Genomic DNA, 26522 nt, shown 5'->3' on the forward strand with positions numbered 1-26522 from the left:
AACATGTTAATACTCAAATAAAACAAATAACTAATAAAATACGCGTGTAATGAACAGATTTTAAGCTTATCTGTTTTTAATGAAATATTTTCAATAATCCACACTTTTGCCTCGGACCTCGCAATCTCTAGAAACACGGTGTTCCGGCAACAGTGGTACAACCGAGCAGGGAGTGATTCTTCGTAAAAAAATAAATCGAAAATGTAGAGTAAAGTTTTCGCATATGAGGCTTCGTTTTTGAAAAAAACAATTTTGAAAATCTATTCGATGGAGCAGTACTTACTGTAAGTTTCGACTTTTATTTACAAATATGAGCAATGTTATTATTTGCTTCCTGTTGTTGCTACTATCGTGCTGTAACAATAGCCTCTTTCAATATGTAACGATGTCAAGATAAGATCCGTCAAGTCGAGACTTACGGTAAGTACAAATGTATCGGATAAATTTTCAAAGTTGTTTTTCTCGAAAACGGAGCCTCATATGTGAAAACCTTATTCTACATTTTCGACGTATTTTTTTTTTTTACAAAGAATTATGCCATGCTCAGCTGTAACATTGTTGCTGGAACACTCTGTATATAGGGTGATCCAAAATTCATGATACAGATGCGGTCAGGATGATTCTATGGCTCGAAATAAGGTGAATTTGTAGAAAAGGCGCTCCTCTCCCGATTTCGATGATTTTTGAATATATGTATTGCAAAATGCGATATTTTAAGCAACTTTTTTTCTCTAATCTATATGTCGAATTCGCTTAGTTCCCGTGATATTCGCAAAAAACTGAATACTACTATAATACATTGATTTTTGTCTGTACGTATACGTCCGTGATCGAGGGTACATCAGCAATCAACCCTCGCTTATTTACTGTTTCTGTCAACAGCACCACATGGTCCGGCTACCATTCGTATAAGGGGTGAGCTTAAAAATCAAACTTAACTGATTTCAATAATCTTGAATTTTGATTTGTGTGGCCGGTCACCAACTCGGAGGTTGCCGAGCTCATCAATGACGCTGTTTACAGAAACAGTGAGTAAGCAACGGCAGCATACACTGCTACGGACGCATACCTATAGGCAGAATTCACTAGTAGTGGCAGCGATATTTTTTCGCGAATATCTCGCAAACCAATCGAGTCCAACATATAGCTTAGTGGGAAAAAGTTGCTTAAAATATTGAATTTTACAACATATTTAAAAATCATCGAAATCGGCGGGGGAGTAACCTTTCTACAAGTTCACTCTATTTTTACACATTGAACGTAATAAAATAACCATTGTACTATTAGTTGATCTTAATTTATCATCTATTTGTTTACATTTCTTAAGCAAGATATTGTTCAAAATGTTGACAATTTTTTCGTATACAGAGTTGTAGTGTTCCAACTATTTGTCTACTTGCTGTATGTCCCAGATTTTTATTTCTTCAAGTACTAATATGATTCGTCGTTTTAAATGTTCAAGACTTGCGATATCTTCAGAATAAACTATTCTTTTTGCGTTTCCCCACAGATAAAAATCGAGAAAATAATAAACACTAATCCGTAACATCGGTTGTTAGTTAAATAGTCGCGTACTTAAACTGATTTTCAAATGCATCTTTCTCGATAATAAGGCCTCCCACGTAATGTTCGTAATTCTCCCACGTAAAATTCTTAATTTGCTTCTTATTGTTAGTTTGAACCATAGAATCACCCTAACCCCATTTGTACCATGAATTTTGGACCACCCTGTATATACGATTTAACTTTCTGCATTTTATCATGTATCTAACTGCAAGTATTACTTACTGTCTGATTTTTATTTAAACATTCAAATTGGATAATGCTTTATTTAATCGAAAATGTAAATGACGACATTAATTATGGGATCATCTAATACCATTAGTACACATACTTAATTTCTACTATTAACAATGATATAGGCAGCGTTGGGTCTGGGTATGCGGAGGGATCCGTGTGCCGTATGTGGACTTCCGGTTTTCCTAGCGGAAAAACTGGTACTCGGCCGTGTCGCTTATCACCGTACTTGTTTCCGTTGTGCTCGATGCAACAATCAATTAACGCTTGGTAATTACTACGAGACGGAGAAAGGACAGTATTGCTGTGAAACGTGCCCTGACGAAGAACCTCCATCGCCTACAATGCAAAATTATACAATACCCAATGGAAGTGAAGTAGATGGGGTTGAAGACGCAAGTTCAAATGGATCCTACAGCAATGAAGATAACGCAAACGCACAAACATTCGATGATTCTTTGAAAAAGTCCGAACTCGATGATTTTTCCGTTCCTGATATTATTGCGCAAACGTCTCGATTAAGATTGAATTTCATTTCGAATCATCTACTTTCAGACCAAGGTGAGAATATGTTTTAATTATAGGTTAATCAAATATTTAGTATACATAGAACAGTGATGGGTGCATCAAATGCCCGCTCATGGGCACTGACGAACTCGGTACGTGCAGAAGTGAGCTTATGAAATTTAGAAATATAAAAAAGTTACCAAATTTTCTAACATTCAAATTTAAAAACATCAAATTTGGAAATTCGATAATTTAGAAAACTGAAAAATTGAAAATTCAGAAATATAGAAATTTCAAATTTGGAAATTTGGAAATATAGGGATATAGAAATTTCAAAATTGGAAACTTTAAAAGTTTAGAAAATTACATATTTAGGAACAGAAATTCCACAGTTTTTAATTTTCAAGATTAGAAATATAGAAATTTGAGATTTTAGAAGCAAAGAAATTTCCAATTTTCCAATTCTGACATTGAAAAATTAACCAGCCATTAGTACCCTCGAATGCGAGTCCGAGTGTCAGTCGCCAGTTGCACATCTGTGCATCATATCCTTGCGGGCACAACAGGTACCCATCACTGATATACGATGCTAAGAAAGTACTAGCTATGAAAATGAATTGCAAAATTAATTATGCTCCTGAGGTTTCACATCAAGGTTTTCGTTTTGAATTTCTTATTCATCGTATTGATATTGTTTAGGACTGACTTCAAACTGATTCAACTTTCGTGCCTACTTGGGTAGACTGCCCATATCAGAAAGGCGGTCATAAAATCAATCAAATATAAAAGGTACATTCGCGATTACATCTGGTTTCCCCAGGAAAAATGGTGATGTTCCGGGTTCCCACCATCACCCGGGCTCCTGTCCCCCTCCGTAGACATCTCCGGGAAGTATGACGCGGTAGCGAAGGAGGCCTCATATACAGGGTGTCCCAGAACTTACTTAACACCCGGAAATGGGGGTTTGCTGGGGTGATTCTGAACAACTTTTTCCTTTACCAAAATGTTAGTTGAAGCTTCGTTTTTGAGTTATTAACGAAAAACACTGGCCAATCAGAGCGCGCGTAGGAGCGCGTGCTCAACCACCAGGGCGTTGTCACAGCCGACTCTAGTACTAGCCATGCTGAACAACGTAGCAACACCGCTCACGTGACAATCGGGAGTCCTATTTTCAAAAACAGAGTCCTGTGCTCGGAATTGTAATTACCGTCTTTTTTAATTAAAAGCTGTAGTAATATACGCTATTTTGTATTAATTATGTATAAACAAGACATAAACGTTGCAACTATGGCAAGTAGAAGTGATGTGGTAGTATAAAATTGTTATAAATGTGATATAAATTTTGTGTACTCTCGAAGTAGTTTGGTGTTGTGAAGCATGATATTTGAAATATTTACAGTGGTTTCAAGAAAATTTAGGTATGAAGCAAAATGAAACCATCTTTGGATCAAATTGAAACATTTAAGAATTGATAAACGTGTATATAAGTGAATAAAAACCTTGAAATAAGCGAAATTATTGGAACGAAACCAAAGAGGTTATGTGAAGTCCAGAGAGTAGCCGAGAGTCTGACGACGTTGATTGGCTGGGAGTCTGGGCGTCCGGGAGGCAGATAGAGTAGGGTTAGATGTTGATATATTCAGACCGGACTCCCGCGGTGTTGCCATTTTTACTTCAGCTCGGCTAGTACTACACTCTGTTCAGCGAGACGAGTCACCAAGTATAAACACGTGCACGTGAACAGGGCAGGGCCGTCTTACGGGTTCCAGATCCCCAAATAGCATCGTAAAGTTCTTTGGTTCTGCCTGACCCTGCATGCAAAGGCACTCGGCAAGGAGCCACCATAACTTGGCCCTGAGTTGTAGCATGTGGCAGCCAATGACCGCAGTAGTAGAGCCGATCACGTGAAAACCGATGGAGTTGTTTGTTTTGACTTGGTGACTCGTCTCGTTGAACGGAGTACAGTAAAACCTGGATAAATGCAACCAACATTGGGACCCAGTGGTTGCATTTATCCAAGCGAGGTGTCGAATCTCGGATTACACGCGACGACCAGCCAAGCGTGAACGTAGAAAGAGACAGACAGTGGTGGAAAGAGAGAGGTCCGATGATCAAAGGAAAGAGCCGAAACGTATCGGTGTGACTAATACTAATTCAACTATAAAACTTTTATATTTTTGACTTTTTTTTATTGAAACTTTTACTAACGCATCGGTGAAATTTTTCTGATTACAATGGTACCAAACACGATATAGTTTCAATTATAATTACTTGCTAAAATTGATGTTAAAGGTTGGCAAGAAGCAACAGAGATCGACATCAAAACCAGTCGCGGTGTTGGCTCTGGTTTCAAAGGTTTCATTTATCCAAGCACGGTGGCGATTCTGGGCATTTAATGTTGCATTTATCCAAGCAAGGTGTCGATTCTGGGCATTTAATGTTGCATTTATCCAAGCGAGGTGTCGATTCTGGGTATTTAATGTTGCATTTATCCAAGCGAGGTGTCGATTCTGCGTCTGTACACATGTTTTCTATTCAGCCGACATGCCGACTCTGTGTCCGTACACATGTTTTGTATTCAGCCGACATGCCGATTCTGTGTCCGTACACATGTTTTGTATTCAGCCGACATGCCGATTCTGTGTCCGTACACATGTTTTCTATTCAGCCGATATCATTTATGTTCAGTTGTGGTGTCAATTCTATGTTGTTTATTCGATTACTATTGTTTATAAATATAATTCAAACTATATCGTGTTTGGTGTCATTTTAATCAGAAAAATCTCACAAATGCGTTAGTAGAAGTTTAATTAAGAAAAAGTTAAAAATAAAAAAGTTTTATCGTTCAATTAGTATTAGTCACATCGATATTACGGTCGGATCATATTACAGTATTGCCTCGTAATAAGCAAGTGGTCTCGACTTCGAAATAAGCAAGTCGCTATCCCCTCTTCTTTGTTTGAAGTCGCCCGCAAAGTGAGAGGTACGAGAAATGAGTGAGAGGTCCATGAAAGCGCGAAGCCGATGTTTAGGGTAATAAATTTCACGCTTGACTGAGCAGTGACATCGGTTAGTAGAAGAAGGATGGAATATATGTATATAATGCTTTCTATCCTTGTTCAAAAAATAACATCGCTGCTCGGCCGATCACTTTATGATTTGCCGCTACCTCGCGTTCTCTATCGTCCCGTTTCGAGAACAAAGTCAAGCCGAATAGCTACCTCCCTCGAAATAAGCAACGGTTCGGTCCCGAGCCACTTGCTTATTTCGAGGCAATACTGTACACGGTTTCCTCGCCGAGCGACTCGGTTCGGCTTAGGGGGATCCCCCCAAGTGGAGGGGATAGCGATGTTGCACTTATCCAAGCATTCTTTCGTTGCATTTATCCAGGTTTTACTGTATAGAGTCGGCTGTGGCGTTGTCTCTCAACCGCGCTCGGTCATCGTCGTGAACAAACGCATTGGCACAGGTGGGTATCGAGTTAAGTGTGCGATAAATGTTACATCGAATTATTCGTTATTAATGAATAATGGATGCGTTTGTCAATGCGTTTGTTCACGATCGCAACCGAGCGCGGTTGAGAGCCAACGACCTCGTGGTTGAGCGCGCGCTCTACACGCGGTTTGATTGGCCATTGTTTCTCGTTAATAACTCAAAAACGAAGCTTCAACCAACATTTTGGTAAAGGAAAAAGTTGTTCAGAATCATCCCTGCAACCCCCCGTATCCGGGTGTTACGCGAATTCTGGGACACCCTGTATATACGTCTGTGACCCTCGCCACTTGCGCATAAACGTTTACGCGGGAAAATTTGAATTAACACTAAAACTACCAAACTAGTCAAAATAACTGGCTTCAAGTACTGTATTTCAAATTAAAAATTTGTATCGAACTACTTTTGTTGAAATGTATGTTGGTTATTATCAAGATAAAGAATGGACATATTAAATTATATTTCATCCTTTACGTATTTAATTTCCTGCATTATTTTCAACCGAAAAATAAATGTGCATCAAACTTGGTAATTATAGTACTAGGCCACCATCCGCTTCGTGACTGACATACTGGAACGAAGTGATTGATTTGCAGTAAAAGTAACTTCAACAGAGTTGGGACACAATATAGCAATTGAAAGTAGTGTTTAGCAAAACAAAACAAAACAACCCGAGTTTTAATTTACGGAACACGAATTCAAAGCGCGTGCGATAGCGTAATTCCAATTTTTTTCATAGACTTAACATGGGTATCAGTTTCTGTGACCATTCCTCAAGGACACCACCGATCTCTGATTTTATTCTATATAAACACTAGCAATGACCACTGTGATCGGCTTGCAAAGAATGGTCAAAATTGATAATCTAGATTTTGAGTTAAAAAGCCACAAAAATCTCGTTCAGTCGTTTAATAGCGGATTAATGTTATATGTACATTTTATAACATCTAATAGTTAAAAATTACATTATTTTTTTTATAAATCACTTTTCATATTAACATCGTCAAATTTAAAATTTTGAGAATTCCTGCTTCCTCATTTTCTCTAGGGAAGCCTCATTTCATCGCGAATGTACATAAAATCCGATCTCTAAAAACATATACAAGGATCCGAAATGCTGAATCACATAGGAGAAGGTTTCTTAGCGTGTCAATGTGCTACATGCAACGTATCGAAATAGAACCTTAAAATAAAAAGCAATATGCAATCTTGTGTCTTAAGTGTTGTAGAGTCAATGGGTTTAACAACTTTACGTTATCGTAAATGAGCTATACATATTATCCCGGAACCAAATGTGCTAATGGACTTCAGAATAAAGGAAAGAGAGGAATGAGGGTGGCATGTAACTTGAATTTTTCAATTTAAGTTTAAAATTTTGAAATCTCGAAACCCTGAAATTTGAAATTTTGTAATTTGAATTTTGAAACCTTACAATTTAATTTACATATTAAATTCTATAATATTGATCATTTAATTGAAAAGCATTAATAGTAAAACAAATATTAAATTACATTTTCCTGTGTAAATGTAGCGTAAAACGTAAAGAGATGAGGTTCCTTTATTACATACCTCATAACGAGTAAAATACGTAATGTCAAAACAAAAACTTTGACCTCCGATTTTGATTTCAATTCATTTTATATCTCCTTCAACACAATTTGAAGAATCATCTCTATCTCTAAGAATCACACAGTCTTAGAGACATACTTCACATAAAAACCCAAATAATTTAAACAAATATTTTTTTGTACATTTTCAAGCAGATACTGCAGACAGCGTAGATTCTATGCTGCCAATGAATGATCAGCAAGGAAAAGAAAGTAGATCTTCAACTCCTAGAAGAAATGAAGATCATCATTCATTCGATGGTGAAGGTAGCAGTAACAATTTTCATTCTGCACAATTAGAACCGTCCAGTAGAAACCAAAGAGTTTCTGATGATGAAGATTCCAACACAAACTGTTCAAAAAATTTTACTCATCAAGAGGAATCAACTATTACTAAAACCAATATTGAAGAACAGTTGACAGACAAAACTGTTAAGAATGATTCTGAAAATTGCCTTTCCTTAGTTCAAGCAAGACTCAAATTATTTGAAAATCCAAAAGACTCCTTTGAGAAAAGTAATGAAGTACCAAAACACAAAGCACAATATAAAGAGCACAATGTAAAAAAAGAAGACTCTAAAGATTCAGAGATTGTATTAAAAGTTTCAACGACTCCTGTCAATGATACTTTAATGACTACGCTTGAAATCAATCAAATGGTTGTTTTAGAAAGCGACAAGATGATTCATTCTCAAATTAATAGCGAAAAGCATATATCCACCACTGATGTAAGTGAAACTGATTTCACAACGAAATCTTCTATTGTTGCTGAGAAAGATTATCCAGAAAGTCTAAATCCTTTTAAAAGTGACGAAGAAGAAAATACTGATACCGATTCAATAATAAATATTTCTGAAAGTAGCAGAAGTTCTACAAATCCTTTTGAAAATAAAGAGGAGAAGAAAAAAGAACTTGTTATACCAAAACCAGCTGTAAGAAGTAATATTGATAATAATATTGTAAAGTCTCAAGCTCTTGAAGAAGTATCAACGAAAAGACGTCTGATTGCTCCTCAAATTAATTTAAACCCCTTTTGGAGTGACGATGATGAGCAAGAGAGTGATTCGGAGAGTAAAATAAAAGTACCGGAAACAAAGCCTGTTCCTAAACCACGTACAACAAGGTATAAGTGTATTAATCCAACTGGTGTAACTAGGCAGGGGACAAGGCAGGGGACATTCTCAATTCCATAATTTTGAAATTTCAAAATTCTAAAATTACAATTTGTTAAAAATGCAAATTTTTAAATTCATGTAATATGATTAAAAACTTGTTATAATTTTAGCATTTTAAAAATTTGATCTCTTAGAATTTGGGAATTTTAAGATTATAGAATTTTGAAATTCTGAAATTCCGGAATCTTGTAACTCTGGAATTTCTGAATTCTAGAATCTTCGAATTCTGGTGCTCTGAAAGTTTTGAATTTACAATATTGGGGGGGCGGAGGAGGATGGGAGCTGATCCTACCTAGTTACACCAGTCTTTAGGCCTCAAAACGTGATAACCCTATTTCCTTATTGTGGGGCGTTTAACACCCTAGCATGCATAAACAAATAGGAACCTTCTACAAAGGGTGAGGAAGTAGAATTAACAATGATGGTCAAAATTACATTTTTTGTTTTAAAATTGGCTATTTGATATATGTATAACAATCAGATACAGTAAACTTTCGCTATATTGCCGGTTACGGATAATTCTTGATATCGGCAATATAGAAAGAGCTCCTTCCATGCTGCGTTTGACTACCGAAACCAACACAGACACGTTATCTTACGATCAATGTTCAATGAAAGAGTTCCGATTACATTTGTCAATCAATGCTAATCGGTATTGCTCAATGGCGCAATTATAACCGTCCGCTGGGAAGGAGGACAAATTTTTGTTTATACCTTACTTCTGTGATATTATTAAACCTAATTGTCTTCATTATTATTTATTCTGATAATGTTTTATGAAATGTTAAAAATAGTTGATTCTTGTTAAAAAGAAGGTTTTTAATTTCTTAATGGGAGAGGGGCCAATTGACCTTTTGAATCTCCCTCCAATTGCGCTACAAGCATTGGCTTGATATTCTGGCACGGCACTTTTCATGAATCTCCATACGCTACGACAGTGGAGAGGAACGTTACTAGAGTACGTGAAAGTCCATGTGAAGGGGAATTTGCCCAACCGGCAATATAACGAGAGTCGTCTCTGCCTTCATATACAGGGTGTTCGACAATAGGTGGGACAAACTTTAGGAGATGATTCTGGGGGTTGAAATAAAACGAAAATCAAGAATGACGAAATAGCGTTCGCAGCTTTGTTTTTAGTTATTAGAGTTAAAAGATTCAAATGAAAAGTGTCTAAAATCGGCAATTTGCACATTACCGACGATTGAAAATCGTGTCAACAGAGGCGTGTACAGTGTACAGTCATCGCCAACAGTCATTGAATACTAAAAGATTACTACGTGATATTGTGTTTCTTTTTGTTACAGTATAGTATAAAGTGCTGACAAATCCCTTTTTAACCCTCTTAAATCCTCTTTTTCTTAATCTCGGAGGAAATGTTATAACGCACACCATACACACTAAAATTAATACAGGATTGTCAACTGTCCACACGTCATATTAAATATTGCAACACTTAGGTACAGAATAGCATGTACACTGAGTTGCATTGAACTTGTCGCAGTGAAGTTGGCTACAAATTCATTGGCACATTCACGCCGCGTCGGTGAGCCGATGGGCGAGATCGACTCACCGACGCGGCGTGAATGTGTTAGTGAAGTTGGCTACAAATTCACTAACGCATTCACGCCGTGTCGGTGAGCCGATGGCGAGTTCGGTTCACCGACGCTGCGGCGTGAATGTGTTAGTGAATTTGTAGCCAACTTCACTGCGACAAGTTCAATGCAACTCAGTGTACACTCAGTCCCGTCGAAGTCGTCGCAGTGAAGTTGGCGCGCTAACTCCGCCGCGTCGTGAAGCGTTAGCGCGCCAATTTCACTGCGACAACTTCGATGGGACTGAGTGTATGTATATAGTGAGCTTCTAATATTCAACGACTTTTGACTGTGATTGCAGACGCTCCTATTGAAACGACGTTCAATCGTCGGTGACATGTAGATTGTCGGTTTTAGGCGCTTTTCACCCGAATTTTTTAACGTTAATAACTAATCAATGCAGCCGTAAACGCTATTTCGTCATTCTTGATTTCCATCTTATTTCCAGAATCATCTCCTAAAATTTCTCCCACCTCTTATCGAACACCCTGTATAATGTATTTAATAGTTTCAAATAAATTGCTTAATTTACAGAAACATCCAAGAGCCAGGAGTAAACGAATCGAAGTCTGATCAGAATTACAATAGTTTGAACGTATCTAATAGTTCCCTGGCCAGTTTGGAATCACCAAGTAGTTTAGGAACAACTTGTCGAAAAAAGAAACCAGCTCCATTACCACCTAACAAGAAAGAGCGCTCTCCTGATCAACATATGCCTCAGGTATGCGAACTACGTATTAATTCTATTAACTCTTGGACTGCGGACTATAAAGAGAATCCCAATTTTAATTTATTTTATATTTCATATTATTTTCATTTTCTAAATTCTACATTGTAATTAAGTTTTTTTGGGGGATTAGATACTTTAGATTTACCGACCGTATCGAGTTAATATTGTTTAATTTTTTTTATCCGTAATTTCACGTAATAGAAATATTATTGTGCGTTTTATTTTTAGTTGCATGATGTATTATACTACGTTTCGATAGAAATCATTATTTCCATTGAGATAAGATTTTACGGAAGAATTTTAGAATTTTGTTACTTCGGAATTCTAGAACTCTAGAATTTATGGAATCCTGAAATTTTTTAACTTCGAAAGTTTTAGAATTCAGGAATTTTTGGACTTGGGTACCTTAAACTGCTTGAAACTTTGAAATTCTGCAGTTTTAAAAATTTTTTAATTCTAGAAATTTGAATTTAATGAATCTAAAATTCTGGAATTTTGGGATTCTAAAACTTTTGTATTTCTATCATCTTAAAATTTTTTTATTCCAGAATTCTCAAATCTTGTGATTCTAGAAATTTGAATTTAGAGGATTTGAAATCCTGAAGTTTTGGAATTCTGAAACATTTGAATTCTGGTATGCTGGAATTTTGGAATGGTGGAAATTTGAAATTTGTACATTCTGGTATTCAAAGTTTCTCAGATTTTGAAACTCTGAAATTTCTAAATTCTGGGACATTAGAAATTGGATAAGTACCCGGGCAGATCCATTGAATAACTGCCCGTTAACCATCCCCACAGCCGACTCTAGTAAGTACTAGCCGTGCTGAAGTAAAAATGGCAACACCGCGGGAGTCCGGTCTGAATATATCAACATCTAACCCTACTCTATCTGCCTCCCGGACTCCCAGACTCCCAGCCAATCAACGTCGTCAGACTCTCGGCTACTCTCTGGACTTCACATAACCTCTTTGGTTTCGTTCCAATAATTTCGCTTGTTTCAAGGTTTTTATTCACTTATTGATGAAAGGTGGCAGTGAAAAGTTGCGCGGAATAAACACCACACTTAGAAGTTCAAAGCAGTTTTAATATCTGAACTTAACTTAAACGTACAAAAGGGACGCTTACTAACACGTGAGCTTACATGCATAGAACAGAACGATGGCGCGAAAAAAAAAGTAGACAAAAGAGCGCAGGCAACGCGCACGTGTTGCCAACACAAGATTTTACCATTACTCTTCAACACACCCCCTTAATGGTAAATCTGTACACCCCCTGAAATTTTACACACAAAAGACTTATTTTAAACCTAGGCCACCACGAAACTTTTCAAACTTGATTCTACCCAAAGGTTTTGTCAGTACATCGCTAATTTGCTCATTAGTGCTAACGTATTCAATAGATATTATATCATTGGACACTTTGTCTCTGACAAAATGCATCTTAATGTCTACATGCTTCAATTTGTGGTGGAACTCAGGATTTTTACATACTTTGATCACAGACTGATTGTCTTCAAATATCTTTACGGTTATCCATTTTTCTTCCAAGTCGAAAAACAAATTCCTTATCAAACAGGCCTCACTAGTAGCCAAACCTAAAGCTATGTACTCTGATTCGGTCGATGACAAGGCAATGGTTGATTGCTTACGAGAAGCCCATGATACACTGCAGCCGAAGACTTTAAAGAAATAGCCACCAGTTGACTTTCGGTCTACCTTGTCGCCCGCCCAATCAGCGTCAACGAAACCTATTATTTTGTTGACATTGCTTGTTTCACTTTTTCTAAAAATTAAGCTTAACTTTATGGTACCCTTAATATAACGCAATACTCGCTTGAGCGCTGACCACAGATCCTCACTGGCACAGGACTGGTACCTGCTCAATATACTAATTGACAAACATAGATCCGGTCGTGAACATAACATTGCATACATTAATGAACCTATAACCATTCTACATCTACTTTCAATTTTCTGACTCTCTGATTTTGCTCTTTTTAGCACGCTATGATCAAAATTTTCTACCATCGGTGTAGAAATGGGTTTACAGTCTTTCATGTTACACTTAGTGAGCAAACTTTCCAGATATGCTGTCTGATTTATTATTACCTCCCCTTTTTCTAGATTTTGTACTATAGACATGCCCAAATATTGTCTAACTGCCCCCAAGTCTTTCATTTTAAAATGGTTATTTAGCATCCTTTTAACATGCTCTATGTCCTTACAATCCTTCGAAGCCAACAGCAGATCATCAATGTACAGCAACAAAAGAGTTTTATACTTTCCTTCTGTTCTTATGTAAAGACAATATTCATGCTCTGATCTAACAAAGCCCAATTTTTGCATTACCTCATGAAACTTTTTGTTCCAATTTTTGGGTGAACCTTTCAGGCCATACAAGGATTTGTTTAACTTTAAAACACGCTCTTTATCCGTTATAACGCCTTCACATCCCTCTGGTAAAGAAATATATACATCCCCTTCTATTTCCCCATATAAAAAGGCACTACAAACATCTAACTGATGAATAGGGGTATCATATTCGTTACAAAAAGCCAATAACATTCTAACAGATGATAACCTTGCTACAGGACTGTAAATATCTGAAAGGGATAACTGCTGGAAATGTCTGACTGCTGGAAACCTCTAGCAACCAGTCTGGCCTTATTACAAGTTATGTCTCCGCTTTCATTTCTTTTACGCCTAAACACCCACTTACAGTCTATAATATTCACTTTGTCTTTGGGTCTCCTCACACACTTCCATGTTTCGTTCTCTAACAATGCTTGTATCTCAGCCCCCATAGCCTTTTTCCATTTTTCTGCGTCTCTGCTCGACATTGCCTCGTCGTAGGTTTTGGGATCTTCCTCTGTGGTTAACAGACTTGTATAAAAATCCTCAAAGCGAGCTGGCATCTTCAAATCGCTTCTCTGCCTTAGGTTTCGCCTCGTTACCTCACTTCTTTCGTGGGTGCTGGTGTCGAGGGCCTCTTCGAAAACGTCGCCTGCGTCTTCATCACTTTGCTCCATCTGCTCTTCTTCATTTTCTCTGTTTTCATTTTCTTCACTCGCATCTTGGTCCTCGCTATCTGTTTCCTGCTCACAAACTTGGGTCACAAACCTTTCTTTTTCTAGCTTTTCTTCATCCAGCTCTGCCATCTTCTGCGGTAGAAATATTACATCCCGGTGTATCTCTACTTTATTATTCTTCGGGAAGTAGATTCGGTATCCTTTTACCTCTTCCCCGTAGCCAATTAACAAACCCTTGACATTTTTTGGGTCCCACTTCAGGCGTTTTTCCTTTGGTATGTGCACAGACACCTGCGATCCGAAATTCTTAAACAACTCCAAGGCTGCGCTGCTGTTATGGTATACTTCGTAAGGTGTTAGTCCCTTCACTGGGCTTGGACCTGTCCTGTTAATCGTGTACACAGCCGTGTTCACGGCCTCCGCCCAAAACTTCTTATGCATTCCATCAATCATTGCACGAGCCGCCTCCACTAATGTTCGCATCTCCCTCTCTGCTCGACCATTTTGCTGCGGGGTGTACACGACACTTCTTTGGTGGACTATACCTCGATTCTCCAACATGGCTTTCAGTTCCGAATTGACAAATTCGAGCCCGTTGTCCGTCCTTAAAACTTTTAATTTACATCCAGTTTCTCTTTCCGCACGCGCTATAAACTTTTCTATACATGTCTTTACATAGCTCTTGTTCTTGATAAAGAATATACTTTTATACGCTGAATAATCGTCTTTCAATAGAAGAAAATACCTTGCTCCACCCAGGGAAGTCTGCTCCATGGGTCCGCAAACGTCGGCATGCACCAACTCAAGTCTTTTGGATGCTCTCGAACTGCTTAAAGGAAACGGGGTTCTGTGTTGTTTACCGGCCAAGCACTTTTCGCAAACAAAACTGGCACTGTCGTCAAAGAACTTAATGTTACTTTTCAATAAAATACCTTTTACATGCTCCAAGTTCTGATGACAAAGTCTTTTATGCCACACAGATAAGTTCTCAATCTTCTTACCCAAATGACATTCCGAGATGTCAAATGTGCTGCGTTCCACACCCTGTTCATCTTCGAAGCCAGCTGGTTGCGCTTCAGTTTCCTCTTCTAGCACAAAGGCCATCCTAAACAGTCTATTTTCTCGTTTTGCTATTGCACGTACTTCACCATGACCATCTAGAAACTCACATAGTTCATTGTTTGACACTAAAAAGTATCCCTTATCTAACACGTGACCAGCTGAGAACAGGTTAAATTTTAATTCGGGAACATACAGTACGCCGGATAAAACTGTCTTTATGTACCTCTGACCGTTCCATGCATTTAACGCCACAGTACCAATTCCCTTTACTTCTAGCAAGTTTCCGTCACCGACTCTCACTTTACTGCAGCATTGCTTCTCACTTAATGATTTAAACAGCTTCCTGTTTCCACACATATGCTCACTCGCACCGGTATCCATGTACCAAACATTCTTCATTGAGTCATTTTTCTGAGCACTGGTTCCCACAAAAGCGTTTACTTCTTCTTTCTTCTCTTCCTTCTTGTCTTTCTTCTTTTCTTCACTTTCCTTCTTCCTTTTTAAGAAGCAATTTTCTGCGATGTGCCCTTTTTTCTTGCAGTAATAACAGCTCTTAGTTCCTTTTGCTTTACTGAAACAAAACTTTGCTAGATGCCCTTCTTTTCCACATGCGAAGCATTTCATTTTCTTATTTACGCTCCTGCTGCTGCTAGTTCCCGCCAAGGCTACTGCTTCACCTTCGCTTGAGCTTACTCTTTCCTCTTCAATTAAGAGCCTTGATGTAAGCTCTTCGGTTGTCTGCTTCTCTAGTGGAACTGACTCCCACGCTGATCGAAAATGCTTGTAGGGTTCTGGCAGCGACATCAATATCTTGGTCATGAGCATCTTGTCTGAAATAGGCTCCCCGGCCTGCTTAAGTTTTGTCCGTATTTCTTCGAGCTTCGATAAAAAACCCGACATTGATTCGTCTTTATGCTCGCACATGAAAAACTTCTGCTGCAACAAATGCACACTAACTACCGACTCCTTATCGTACACGGACTTTAATTTTGACCACATCTCCCTCGAACTGGTACATGACAGTAAATGTGTAAGCGGCCCTTGCTCAATTCTCGTAACCAAGATCTCCTGTGCCTTCGCATCCCTTTTCAGCCACTCTGCCTTCTCCCCTGCTGCCTCAGGTTCTAGACTCTGCCCTGCCACAATATCGTGAAGTCCCCTTCCTTTTAACACGACCTCAGTCTGGAACTTCCATACGGCCCAATTTTCTCCTCCGGTTAACTTTAAACTCGTGACAGTATTTGCCGTATCCATCTCGCCTGTTTTTCCGGCCGACCCACGCTTCTAATAACCTCAAAAACGACGGTATTCGCGCCCTTTTATATACAACCCAAAAAACGATGGGACTGGGCCCATAACCTGATGAAAGGTGGCAGTGAAAAGTTGCGCGGAATAAACACCACACTTAGAAGTTCAAAGCAGTTTTAATATCTGAACTTAACTTAAACGTACAAAAGGGACGCTTACTAACACGTGAGCTTACATGCATAGAACAGAACGATGGCGCGAAAAAAAAAGTAGACAAAAGAGCGCAGGCAACGCGCACGTGTTGCCAACACAAGATTTTACCATTACTCTTCAACACTTATATACACGTTTATCAATTCTTAAATGTTTCAATTTGATCCAAAGATGGTTTCATTTTGCTTCATACCTAAATTTTCTTGAAACCACTGTAAATATTTCAAATATCATGCTTCACAACACCAAACTACTTCGAGAGTACACAAACTTTATATCACATTTATAACAATTTTATACTACCACATCACTTCTACTTGCCATAGTTGCAACGTTTATGTATTGTTTATACATAATTAATACAAAATAGCGTATATTACTACAGCTTTTAATTAAAAAAGACGGTAATTACAGTTCCGAGCACAGGACTCTGTTTTTGAAAATAGGACTCCCGATTGTCACGTGAGCGGTGTTGCCACGTTGTTCAGCATGGCTAGTACTATGTACATAGAATCGGCTGTGGCTGAACAAGCAAATAGTGTAACCTAGATCTAAACTAGAATATCAATGAGACAATACTAATGCAGCAACAGAACTTTTAGGTTTTTGATTTTTTTTTTTCAATGAAACTTTTACCAATGCAATTTGGAGGATCTTCTGACTAAAACAAGACAAAACATGATATAATTTGAAGTATATTTGCTTATTTAACGAGTGATTTTCTTTCACCTATTTAATACCTAAATGTGATCTGAAGTTTCTTCTCTTTTTATGATAATAAGTAAATATGCTTGAAGTTATATCGTGTTTGGTTTTCTTTTAATCAAAAGAACCTTACATTGGTAAAAGTTTCATTTAGCAAAAAACAATTAAAAAGTTTTATTGTTGAATTAATATCGTCTCACCCATGTTTTTCTCAGTTCCTTTGGTTCTCGGACCTCTTTCTTTTTTCTGCCCTTTTCTAAACTCGGCAACATTCAAACGAAAAGACACCTTTGTTTTATAATCGCCCGGTTTGGGTCCCGATTTTCGGGTAGTTATCCAACTTTTAGGCCGAATCCACATTATCGGTCCGATTACGATTCGCTCACGGTCCGGTAAAATCTTACCGTATCCATACTGCTATATGTATGTACCACTTTCGAGCCGCTCTCGGTCTGCTTTTGCTCTGCCAGATTTCGAGCACTCTTTAGCCTGGAGTCGTTCGTGCTCCAAGTCAGATAGAATTAAAATATAAATGTAAAAAAATGTCTTTTAATTTTTCGATTAAAGAATTAGCTATTATAGCTGTATTTTTAGATAAAGATTTAAGAAAACATAAAAAATCGAAAGAAAACAAATAGAAGAATGTGGGTGGATCCAAGTTTAATTATGAGACAAAGTGAAGGCGAATATTATACGCTGCATCATCATTTAATAAAAGATGAAGAAAAATATATGAAGTATTAAATTTTATATTGCACACACTTCTACAGTATTGCCTCGAAATAAGCAAGTGGCTCGGGACTGAACCGTTGCTTATTTCGAGGGAGGTAGCTATTCGGCTTGACTTTGTTCTCGAAACGGGACGATAGAGAACGCGAGAAACGAGTGAGAGATCCGAGGTAGCGGCAAATCATATAGTGATCGGCCGAGCAGCGATGTTATTTTTTGAACAAGGATAGAAAGCATTATATACATATATTCCATCTTTCTTCTACTAACCGATGTCACTGCTCAGTTGAGCGTGAAATTTATTACCCTAAACATCGGCTTCGCGCTTTCATGGACCTCTCACTCATTTCTCGTACCTCTCACTTTGCGGGCGACTTCAAACAAAGAAGAGGGGATAGCGACTTGCTTATTTCGAAGTCGAGACCACTTGCTTATTACGAGGCAATACTGTATTGCACTGCGAGTTAGTTGTAAAAATGATCAATGACGGACCGACGTTGGACCAAAAAACTATTCATGTTGTCGATACATATTGTGGATCCGGCCTTACTGTATTTTGAAATTTCAAAACTTCTGAATTCTCAAATTCTCAAATTTATAAATTTTGGATTTATTATAGCTTACAATCTTACAATTCTACAATCTCAAAATTTTAGAATGATGAGATGGCTTATTCTCAGTTTCGGTTATGCCAGTTAACCATTCAGTTATCCCACTCTTGCACCTACTTACAATTAGTTACACCAATTCTTATACAGTTATACAATAAACTCAAATTTATTATTCAATGTAAAATTTAATGAAAGTTCTAAAATGTTTAATATTTTAATTTCAGACTTCGTCGCCAATTGTACTAACCAAGGCACGAAAAACAAAACCAGCCCCACCTCCACCAATGCAAACAAGTAGTCCGTGTAATACAAGCACTGCCACTGTGTTAAGTTGTGAAGAATCACCCATCAGTAAATCAAAAAACGCCACGGAAAGGAATAATGTGTGGGAGGATGAAAAGATTAGTAAAGATGTGGCAAATAGAAACAGGCAAAGTTTCTCTCACACTCCATCTAAGGAGGGATTCTATGATAGATCTTTCATGGACAAAAGCACTGAAGGAAAATGGAAAAGGAAGAAAGGACCTGCTCCACCTTGTCCAATGCCATTAAAGAGGAAGGTATTTGTTTCTAAAATTTTGGGAATTTTGGATTTTTGAATTCTTGAATTTTTAAAAGCAAAAATTTTGAAATGTTTTAAATCTTTAATTCTGATATTCTAGTATTTTAAATTGGTGGAATTTTGGAATTGTGGAATGTTAAAATTTTGTATTGGTAAGGGGGCCAGTTCACATTTTTGAAAGAGCCAGGCTGACCCTGCTCCTTACCTACTGGAAACATCAAGAGATAATTTAATATTTATAAACTATATATTTTAGATAAAAGTAATGTCTCTGAAGGATGTCAAATTGGAATTGGATGAAATAGAGGTGCAACAACAGGGCTTGGAGAAACAAGGTGTACGACTGGAGCAACTAATTAGAAGTAAATGTGAATCTGATTCTAAACCTGACGGTAAGTACAATTTAAATTATAAAAATACATGCTATTCTACATTTTTGTTTCTAAAATTCTTTGATAAAGGAATTACATATTGCACTACAAAGAAGTCATTGTACAGAAATATAACATTAAAATTTTCAGATGTTTCTCTTGGAACAGATGTAGAAGAGTTAGTTCTAGAATTATTCGCTTTAGTAAATGAAAAGAACGAGCTATTCAGGCGGCAAGCTGAATTAATGTTGCTTCGAAGACAACAGAGATTAGAAGAAGAACATGCTGAAGTAGAATACCAAATTCGCTGCTTAATGTCACAACAAGAATCTATGAAAACTGACTTTGATAAGCAAAGAGAAGAAGCATTAATAAAAAGGTATGTCAATTTAAAGATATTTACTAAGAAATCGCTATTAAAATTGCATTTTAACATTTACACATCAAATTCAGGATCTTGTTAACCCATTATAAGAGACATGTTCATAAAATTGCTCTACAGACGCCGAGGTGCAGGCGGACTCGTTGCTTTGCCCACGGACAATTTCGGTCCCCTGTTGGGCAATTTTATGTGCATACCTGACATACTAGGTTAAGATGACCTTATATTCATTGTACAGTATTGCCTCGAAATAAGCAAGTGGCTCGGGACCGAACCGTTGCTTATTTCGAGGGAGGTAGCTATTCGGCTTGACTTTGTTCTCGAAACGGGACGATAGAGAACGCGAGAAACGAGTGAGAGATCCGAGGTAGCGGCAAATCATAAAGTGATCGGCCGAGCAGCGATGTTATTTTTTGAACAAGGATAGAAAGCATTATATACATATATTCCATCTTTCTTCTACTAACCGATGTCACTGCTCAGTTGAGCGTGAAATTTATTACCCTAAACATCGGCTTCGCGCTTTCATGGACCTCTCACTCATTTCTCGTACCTCTCACTTTGCGGGCGACTTCAAACAAAGAAGAGGGGATAGCGACTTGCTTATTTCGAAGTCGAGACCACTTGCTTATTACGAGGCAATACTGTAATATGTCATATTTATATATAATAATCATTGTTATCATTTTAATAGTCAAATAAGATAATTTAATAAATAGATATGTGTAAATAACACAACATTATTTTTAATAGACTAGTAGAAATTGTTGAAAGAAGGAACGAAATAGTGGATTGCTTAGAAATGGATCGTCGTAGAGAAATAGAAGAGGATAAAAGTATACATAAACATATGGATTTATTTGCTGGTAAATTAAACATTTGATATTAATTGGGTGCCTATTATCTGTTTTTAATTGAAGTCAGAGTAACTTCAATTATCGTTATCGTATTCTTGCGTTACTTATCAAACCCCACAGAAGCGCGGGAAAATATTCAAATTCAAAATAACATTAAAAAAGCGTAACTTTAAAGGTGCCTAATATTAATATTCCTTAATGTATAAAGAACTATTATATTTATCCATAATTTATCTATTATTCCACAGTTAAAAATAAAAATGAAATATTAAATAGAGATTCAGGACATTCCCGAAAAACAAAAGCCAAGGAAAATAAGTCGAAGGACAAAACGAAGGAAAAGAAATTCAAGAAAATACTTAAGAGAGATATTGACAAGGATATTGATGAAATTGAGTTAAAACTTAAACGCCATAATAAACGAAAGTGGTTTTAGATTATAATAATTATATACTTACACGAATCCTGCCGTTTTTGTATAATTTGTACAGTGTTTTACTTGTACTATATATCTCGAATAAGTTACGTTCATAGAGATATAGGAATAAGGCTAAACAGACAGTGTAGCAGTAAAAAGAGAACTAATTTATATTTTATTAAGAAAACGCAACTTTCTGCTGTATATTTTAAACTTAGCGATTTTGTATGCTATTATCATACTGGTTGACAATCCAGTATGTAGAATTTTGGAAATGGCATGTTATTTGTTATACTGAAATTCGTGTGTAGGAACACACTTTAAATCCCTGCATCATAACATTTATATAGCGCTTATAGCCATGTACTGTATTCTTATATCTCTGTAATTATATTCAAAGGTTTTCTATATATAAAAATTATTCCTACATGGTACTATTAAAATGGATAATAATGTTTTTTAACGTTATATTTATATATAAAAAATGTTAATTAAATACCTTTTTGTAACAGATCTATATGTATTTTTCACACGTGACATTATACATATTCATCGTAAAGTAATGTCCCTAATATTTTGTAATAATTGTATGATGGTCTCAAAATAATAACAGTTTATGTTTAAATACTTTCATTAATTATATGTAAATGAATCTTTAATAGAGAGAATACGATACTGTTAAGGACCAGTTCCTAATCACTCAAGAATAACTATCGCACTTTTGTTAACGGAAAAATTAATCAAATCTGCAGGATTTTTTATTATTCAACTAAAATTTTATTTTAAATTTTATATTTAGAAATGTACAATAATAATTAACGTATAATTTAACTTTCAAAGTAAAATATGTAGTACCTAACTAATCTTCCAAAATAGTGATTGTATAATGTTTGGAATAAATTTTTATCATTATAAATTTATTATATGGTATTAATAACTAAATTAATCAGAAATTAGGTTTTGATCAAAAATTGGTTCCTTGAAGGAACTTAGGTTTTTCTACGAAAAATGGCCATGTAGAAAAAAGAGGTCCCATACAAATTCTAATTTGTTAAATGTTAACGCTAAAAGTTAATTTCATAAAGATACATGTAATTAAATATTATAATTTAAAATTTCAAAATTCAAATCTTTCAGTTCCAGAATGCATTTTCTTTTTTCGAAATTTTGAAACTTAAGTTTCAAAGATACTTCGAAATTCTTAACAAAGAAACATGTCCAACTGTCCGTTACCGATTTTTATGAAACTTCTTATGCAAGAGCTTCATGACTTTTTGGGATAAAACAAAAGATATTTTTAAAAAATTTTTAATTTTGCAAAAAAAATTATTTATAACTGTAGGCGTTTAGTGGAGGGGAGAGAGTTTCGTCTCCCCGGACGCCTTGAGTTCGGGCCGGGGAGCACTAGGTGGCGACGAGATCGCGGGTGTTCTCTCGCAAGTGCTCTCCCGGCATGCTGTTCGGATATATAGAAGTTCCGAATAGCGGTACGATAGGTGTCTGGGGCAGGGATCGTCTGTTGTCAGCCCCACTGACGAGTCTGACAGACGATCCCGAGACGAAACGCCTTTCTCTCTCCTACATAACAAAAAAATTTATTGTTAAATTAACTTAAAAGTTACAAAAATTTACATAATAACAAAAAAGAACCGACATTTTTTTCTGAATCCATTGATATACAGGGTACCCCAGGACTGGGGTAGGAGCCGAAGAGGGATGATTGCTAAGGTCATTCTAAACAATTTTTTCCTTTGCCAAAATGTTGTTTAAGGCTTCGTTTTCGAGTTATTAACGAAAAACACTGGCCAATCAGAGCGCGCCGTTAGCGCGGGCTGAACCACGAGAGTAGGTATGCTCTGCGTTCAAGCCGTGGTCGTGATCAAGTACATCGGCACCACGTCGGTATAATAGGGCAAAAGTTGTATCGAATAATGAATAAAAATAAGAAAAGAATAATATGTAGTATCGAATTATTGGATGCTGATGAACAACGAATAAAGGTCTGCTTCGAGCCGTCGTCACGGTAAGACGTGTTTATCAACACGGGAGCTCGAGTATTACTTTGCGTAGTTTTCGAAACGTACAGAGTTATATAGATATCGTGTGTGAATAAGTGGAGCCTCAAAAAGAGATACAGTGTACTGTATCTCATAAGTGATAATTGCGTTTTCCAAACATGAATGTTTCTGGTATCAGGAACATTCAGTCTCAAAGTATTCCAGTAATGTCTCAACCAACGGCAAGTAACCACAGAGCTTCGTACGCCAAAGTTGCTCAGCAATCAGTTTGCCCAAAAAAGGAACAAGCTATCGTCACTGATTCTGTAGAAGGTATCATTGTTAAAGAATATGCAGTCGCTATTGCTCAACTAATTGGACCACAAACTATACTGTACATATCGAGAATATCCCATGGCAGAGTATGTTTATATCTAAGTTCTCAAGAAATAGCCGATAACCTTGTGGAATCACAGAAATACGTCGTTATAAACACTCACAGACTAGAATTGCGGCCGCTAATTTCTAAAGCGAAACGGATTATACTTTCTAATGTACACCCTGTTATTCCAAATAATGTAATTGAAAGTAAATTAGCCGAATATAACGTCTCTCCTAAATCTCAAATCTCTTACATCAGAGCAGGATGGTTACTTCACACACATCCTCAGTTTTAGAAGACAGTTATATGTGGAACAAGACGATGTTTGTTAACTACCTAACTCAATACAAATTGAGCATGAAAAAACCGTTTACTGGATCTACATTTCCGCTAAGAAGCTTACCTGCTTTCTATGCAAAGAGGAGGGTCACTTAGCCAAACATTGCAAAAATGTGAAAGTTAATAACCAACCGACAGTGATCAACAACACGCAATCCAGTGACAAGCCGGCACCACCATCAGTAATCGATGATCTCTCAACAAAAGACAGGGATCAATTAATTATCGGGGATAGTCAACCTTCCCAAGTAACGACAGAAGAGAACAGTTTCGTAATTCCAAAAACTTGCTACGCGAAACGTCCTTTATCCACCTCAACTGTTTCGAACGACATTACCGACACAGCAGGCAGTTCATTCATGAATGAAAGGAAAGGTGATAAAATTATGTCAGCCACAGCTAATAAAGTAGGAAACAACTCCAGACAACCAAAGAAGAAAAGAATCAAAACGCAAGAAGCTCCGATAGATATAGGTCAAAAACTACAGCTAGCACAACGCTATTTCGAAAGTAAAGCAATAACCCCTGCAATTGATTTTGCCAGCCTCGCTCAGTTTCTTACAGAAACATATGGGAATCCAGATACTGCCCAAATACCACTAAAATATTCAGGGGCCCTATCATCGATCACTAACTTGTTAAAAGGGGTTTACGAGCATATCGAGGGAAGATCTCTTAAGCGTTACCAGCGAAGAGCTCTCCTCAACGGAAGAATGAACTTTTTTCCTCAATCTGCTCCTATGCAAACACAAAATTCCTCCACATCTTATCAAGAAAACTCTCGCAACTATTTGAGAATATTATTTTGGAACGCCAGAAGTATTAACAAACATAAAGAAGAGTTAATTCCCATTTTGAAAAATATCGATATATTTGTATACGTCGAATCATGGCTTAAAAAAGAAACTGGTATAGATTTCGCTGGATTTAACTGTTTTCGTAAGGACAGAAGCCATTCCCGCGGGGGTGGTATTCTAATCTTATTGCGTAAAAATTTATCCCTCACTGAAATTACTAATTTGGACATGCCAGATGAGAGTGTGGAAATGGGTGGTCTAAAAATAACTAATGTATATCCGGCTTTTAATTTGATAGCTTGTTACAGAACTCCTGGGTGTAACCTCTCGCAAGACAAATGTGATCGGATTGTTAGATGTGCTTCGCGGTCTGGTGCTGATCGTTTGGTTGTGGGTGATTTCAACGCACATCATACGGCGTGGAATTGCTCACAAGCCGATGCGAATGGTGAAAGATTGCTGAGGGCTCTCGAAGATTCTGACCTTGTCATGCATAATACAGATACATTGTCTCGTATAGATTTTTATAGGGCCAAAAAATCCAATATAGATCTTATACTATCCTCAAATTCACTTGCCGACAAAATACAAGTCAAAATAAATTATGAAACCTGGGGGTCAGACAACTATCCAATCTTTATTACCGTTAATTCAGAGAAAACCCTATACCACAAAAAGTCATTTAAAATCTGTTCAACAAAAACAAATTGGGATGGAGTATTCAGTTCTCTTGAAGGTTCATACTTAGAGTTTCTGTCTCAAGACTTTACTAGTCTGTCAGCACCTTTCAAATATACTAAGTTCATCGAATGTATTACTCAGGCCTTAAAAGTTAATACGCCAGTTAAGAAGATTGTACGTCCCGCGCATCACAGAAATCCAGTCCCCTGGTGGGACTCGGAATGCAAGCAATTGAAAAAACAAAGGAAGGAAGCCTACCAAAAATGGGAAAGCACGTACCAATTGGAGGATCTTATAGCATATAATAGGGCAGTAGCTAGATTAAAAAAAACTTTCAAATTAAAGAAAAAGGCAAGCTTTAGGGCGTTTGCTGAAACAATTAATGTCCGGACCAATAGTACGTATACTTGGAATAAATGTAAAATCTTAAAAAATAAATGGATTAACACTCAGCCTGCAAGTATATCTGATAGCAACATACAAACTGAAAAACAGGCTACTGAAGCTCTTAACAAAATCAGTCCTCCATGGGTGCCTGCTGACCCAAATTTCCTACCCGTATGTGAAAATAACCAGTTTTTTGATGCGCCTTTCGATCTAGTCGAATTTAACCTCGTTCTCGACGTCTGAAACAATAAATCAGCGCCTGGGTAGGACGGGATTGATTGTTTCGTGTTAGGTATACTCCCGATAAAGTATAAATTAATTTTATTAGATATTTTTAACGAAATGTATAGAGATAAAGTGATGTTTTAGTAGGAGAGGCGGTGGATAACGAGTATTGTATAAATTGTTGGTTGTAATAGAACTGCAGTTTAATATGTATATATATATATATATATAAGTATAACTGAAGAAAAAAGAAAATAATAAAACGTAAACTTGATGAGAAAAGAAAAATAACGAAACTTTGAGATTCTTAATAACGATTAATTGCGACGCGTATTCAATGGTAGCTTCAACGGCGTGGTTAACACGTGCACAGTCTCTGATAGAGAGAAGAGAAGGGAAAGGGCGTAGCTTCCGGCGTGTAACCCCCGATTGAGAGGAAGCTACTGCTGAAGTCGGAGTATGACTTATGCGCGCGCTATAATTCAAACACAAATCACTAATTGACAACAAAATATTGGTATAACATCATAAAGAATATCCACCTGGCTGGAAGCAGTCGTACGTGCATTTCATTAAAAAAGCCGACGGTAAAAGTCTTCGCCCAATCACGCTCTCACTGTGTACCTGT

At 37.1% G+C, this 26522-nt stretch overlaps 1 protein-coding gene across 6 annotated transcripts in view; it reads left to right on the forward strand.

The window, feature by feature from the left end:
• Positions 1-22199, forward strand: part of LOC114881243 (MICAL-like protein 1) — a 181146-nt gene extending 158947 nt beyond the window's left edge. For 2 of the 6 annotated variants that reach the window (XM_046287276.1, XM_046287275.1), the window contains exons 4-11: positions 1923-2358; positions 7557-8526; positions 10705-10891; positions 18721-19056; positions 19315-19450; positions 19580-19808; positions 20565-20677; positions 20917-22183. In XM_046287276.1, coding sequence (XP_046143232.1) covers positions 1923-2358; positions 7557-8526; positions 10705-10891; positions 18721-19056; positions 19315-19450; positions 19580-19808; positions 20565-20677; positions 20917-21104 — 2595 coding nt within the window. In that variant the 3' untranslated portion in view covers positions 21105-22183. Of the gene's footprint in view, positions 1-898; positions 916-1922; positions 2359-7556; positions 8527-10704; positions 10892-18720; positions 19057-19314; positions 19451-19579; positions 19809-20564; positions 20678-20916 lie in introns of those variants that run through there. The other 4 variants (XM_046287282.1, XM_046287273.1, XM_046287274.1 and 1 more) reach the window with 4 other exon arrangements.
• The last annotated feature ends 4323 nt before the right edge of the window (positions 22200-26522 follow it).

The sequence above is a fragment of the Osmia bicornis genome, chromosome 1 (genome assembly GCF_907164935.1).
Source record: "Osmia bicornis bicornis chromosome 1, iOsmBic2.1, whole genome shotgun sequence".
Classification (NCBI taxonomy): domain Eukaryota; kingdom Metazoa; phylum Arthropoda; class Insecta; order Hymenoptera; family Megachilidae; genus Osmia; species Osmia bicornis.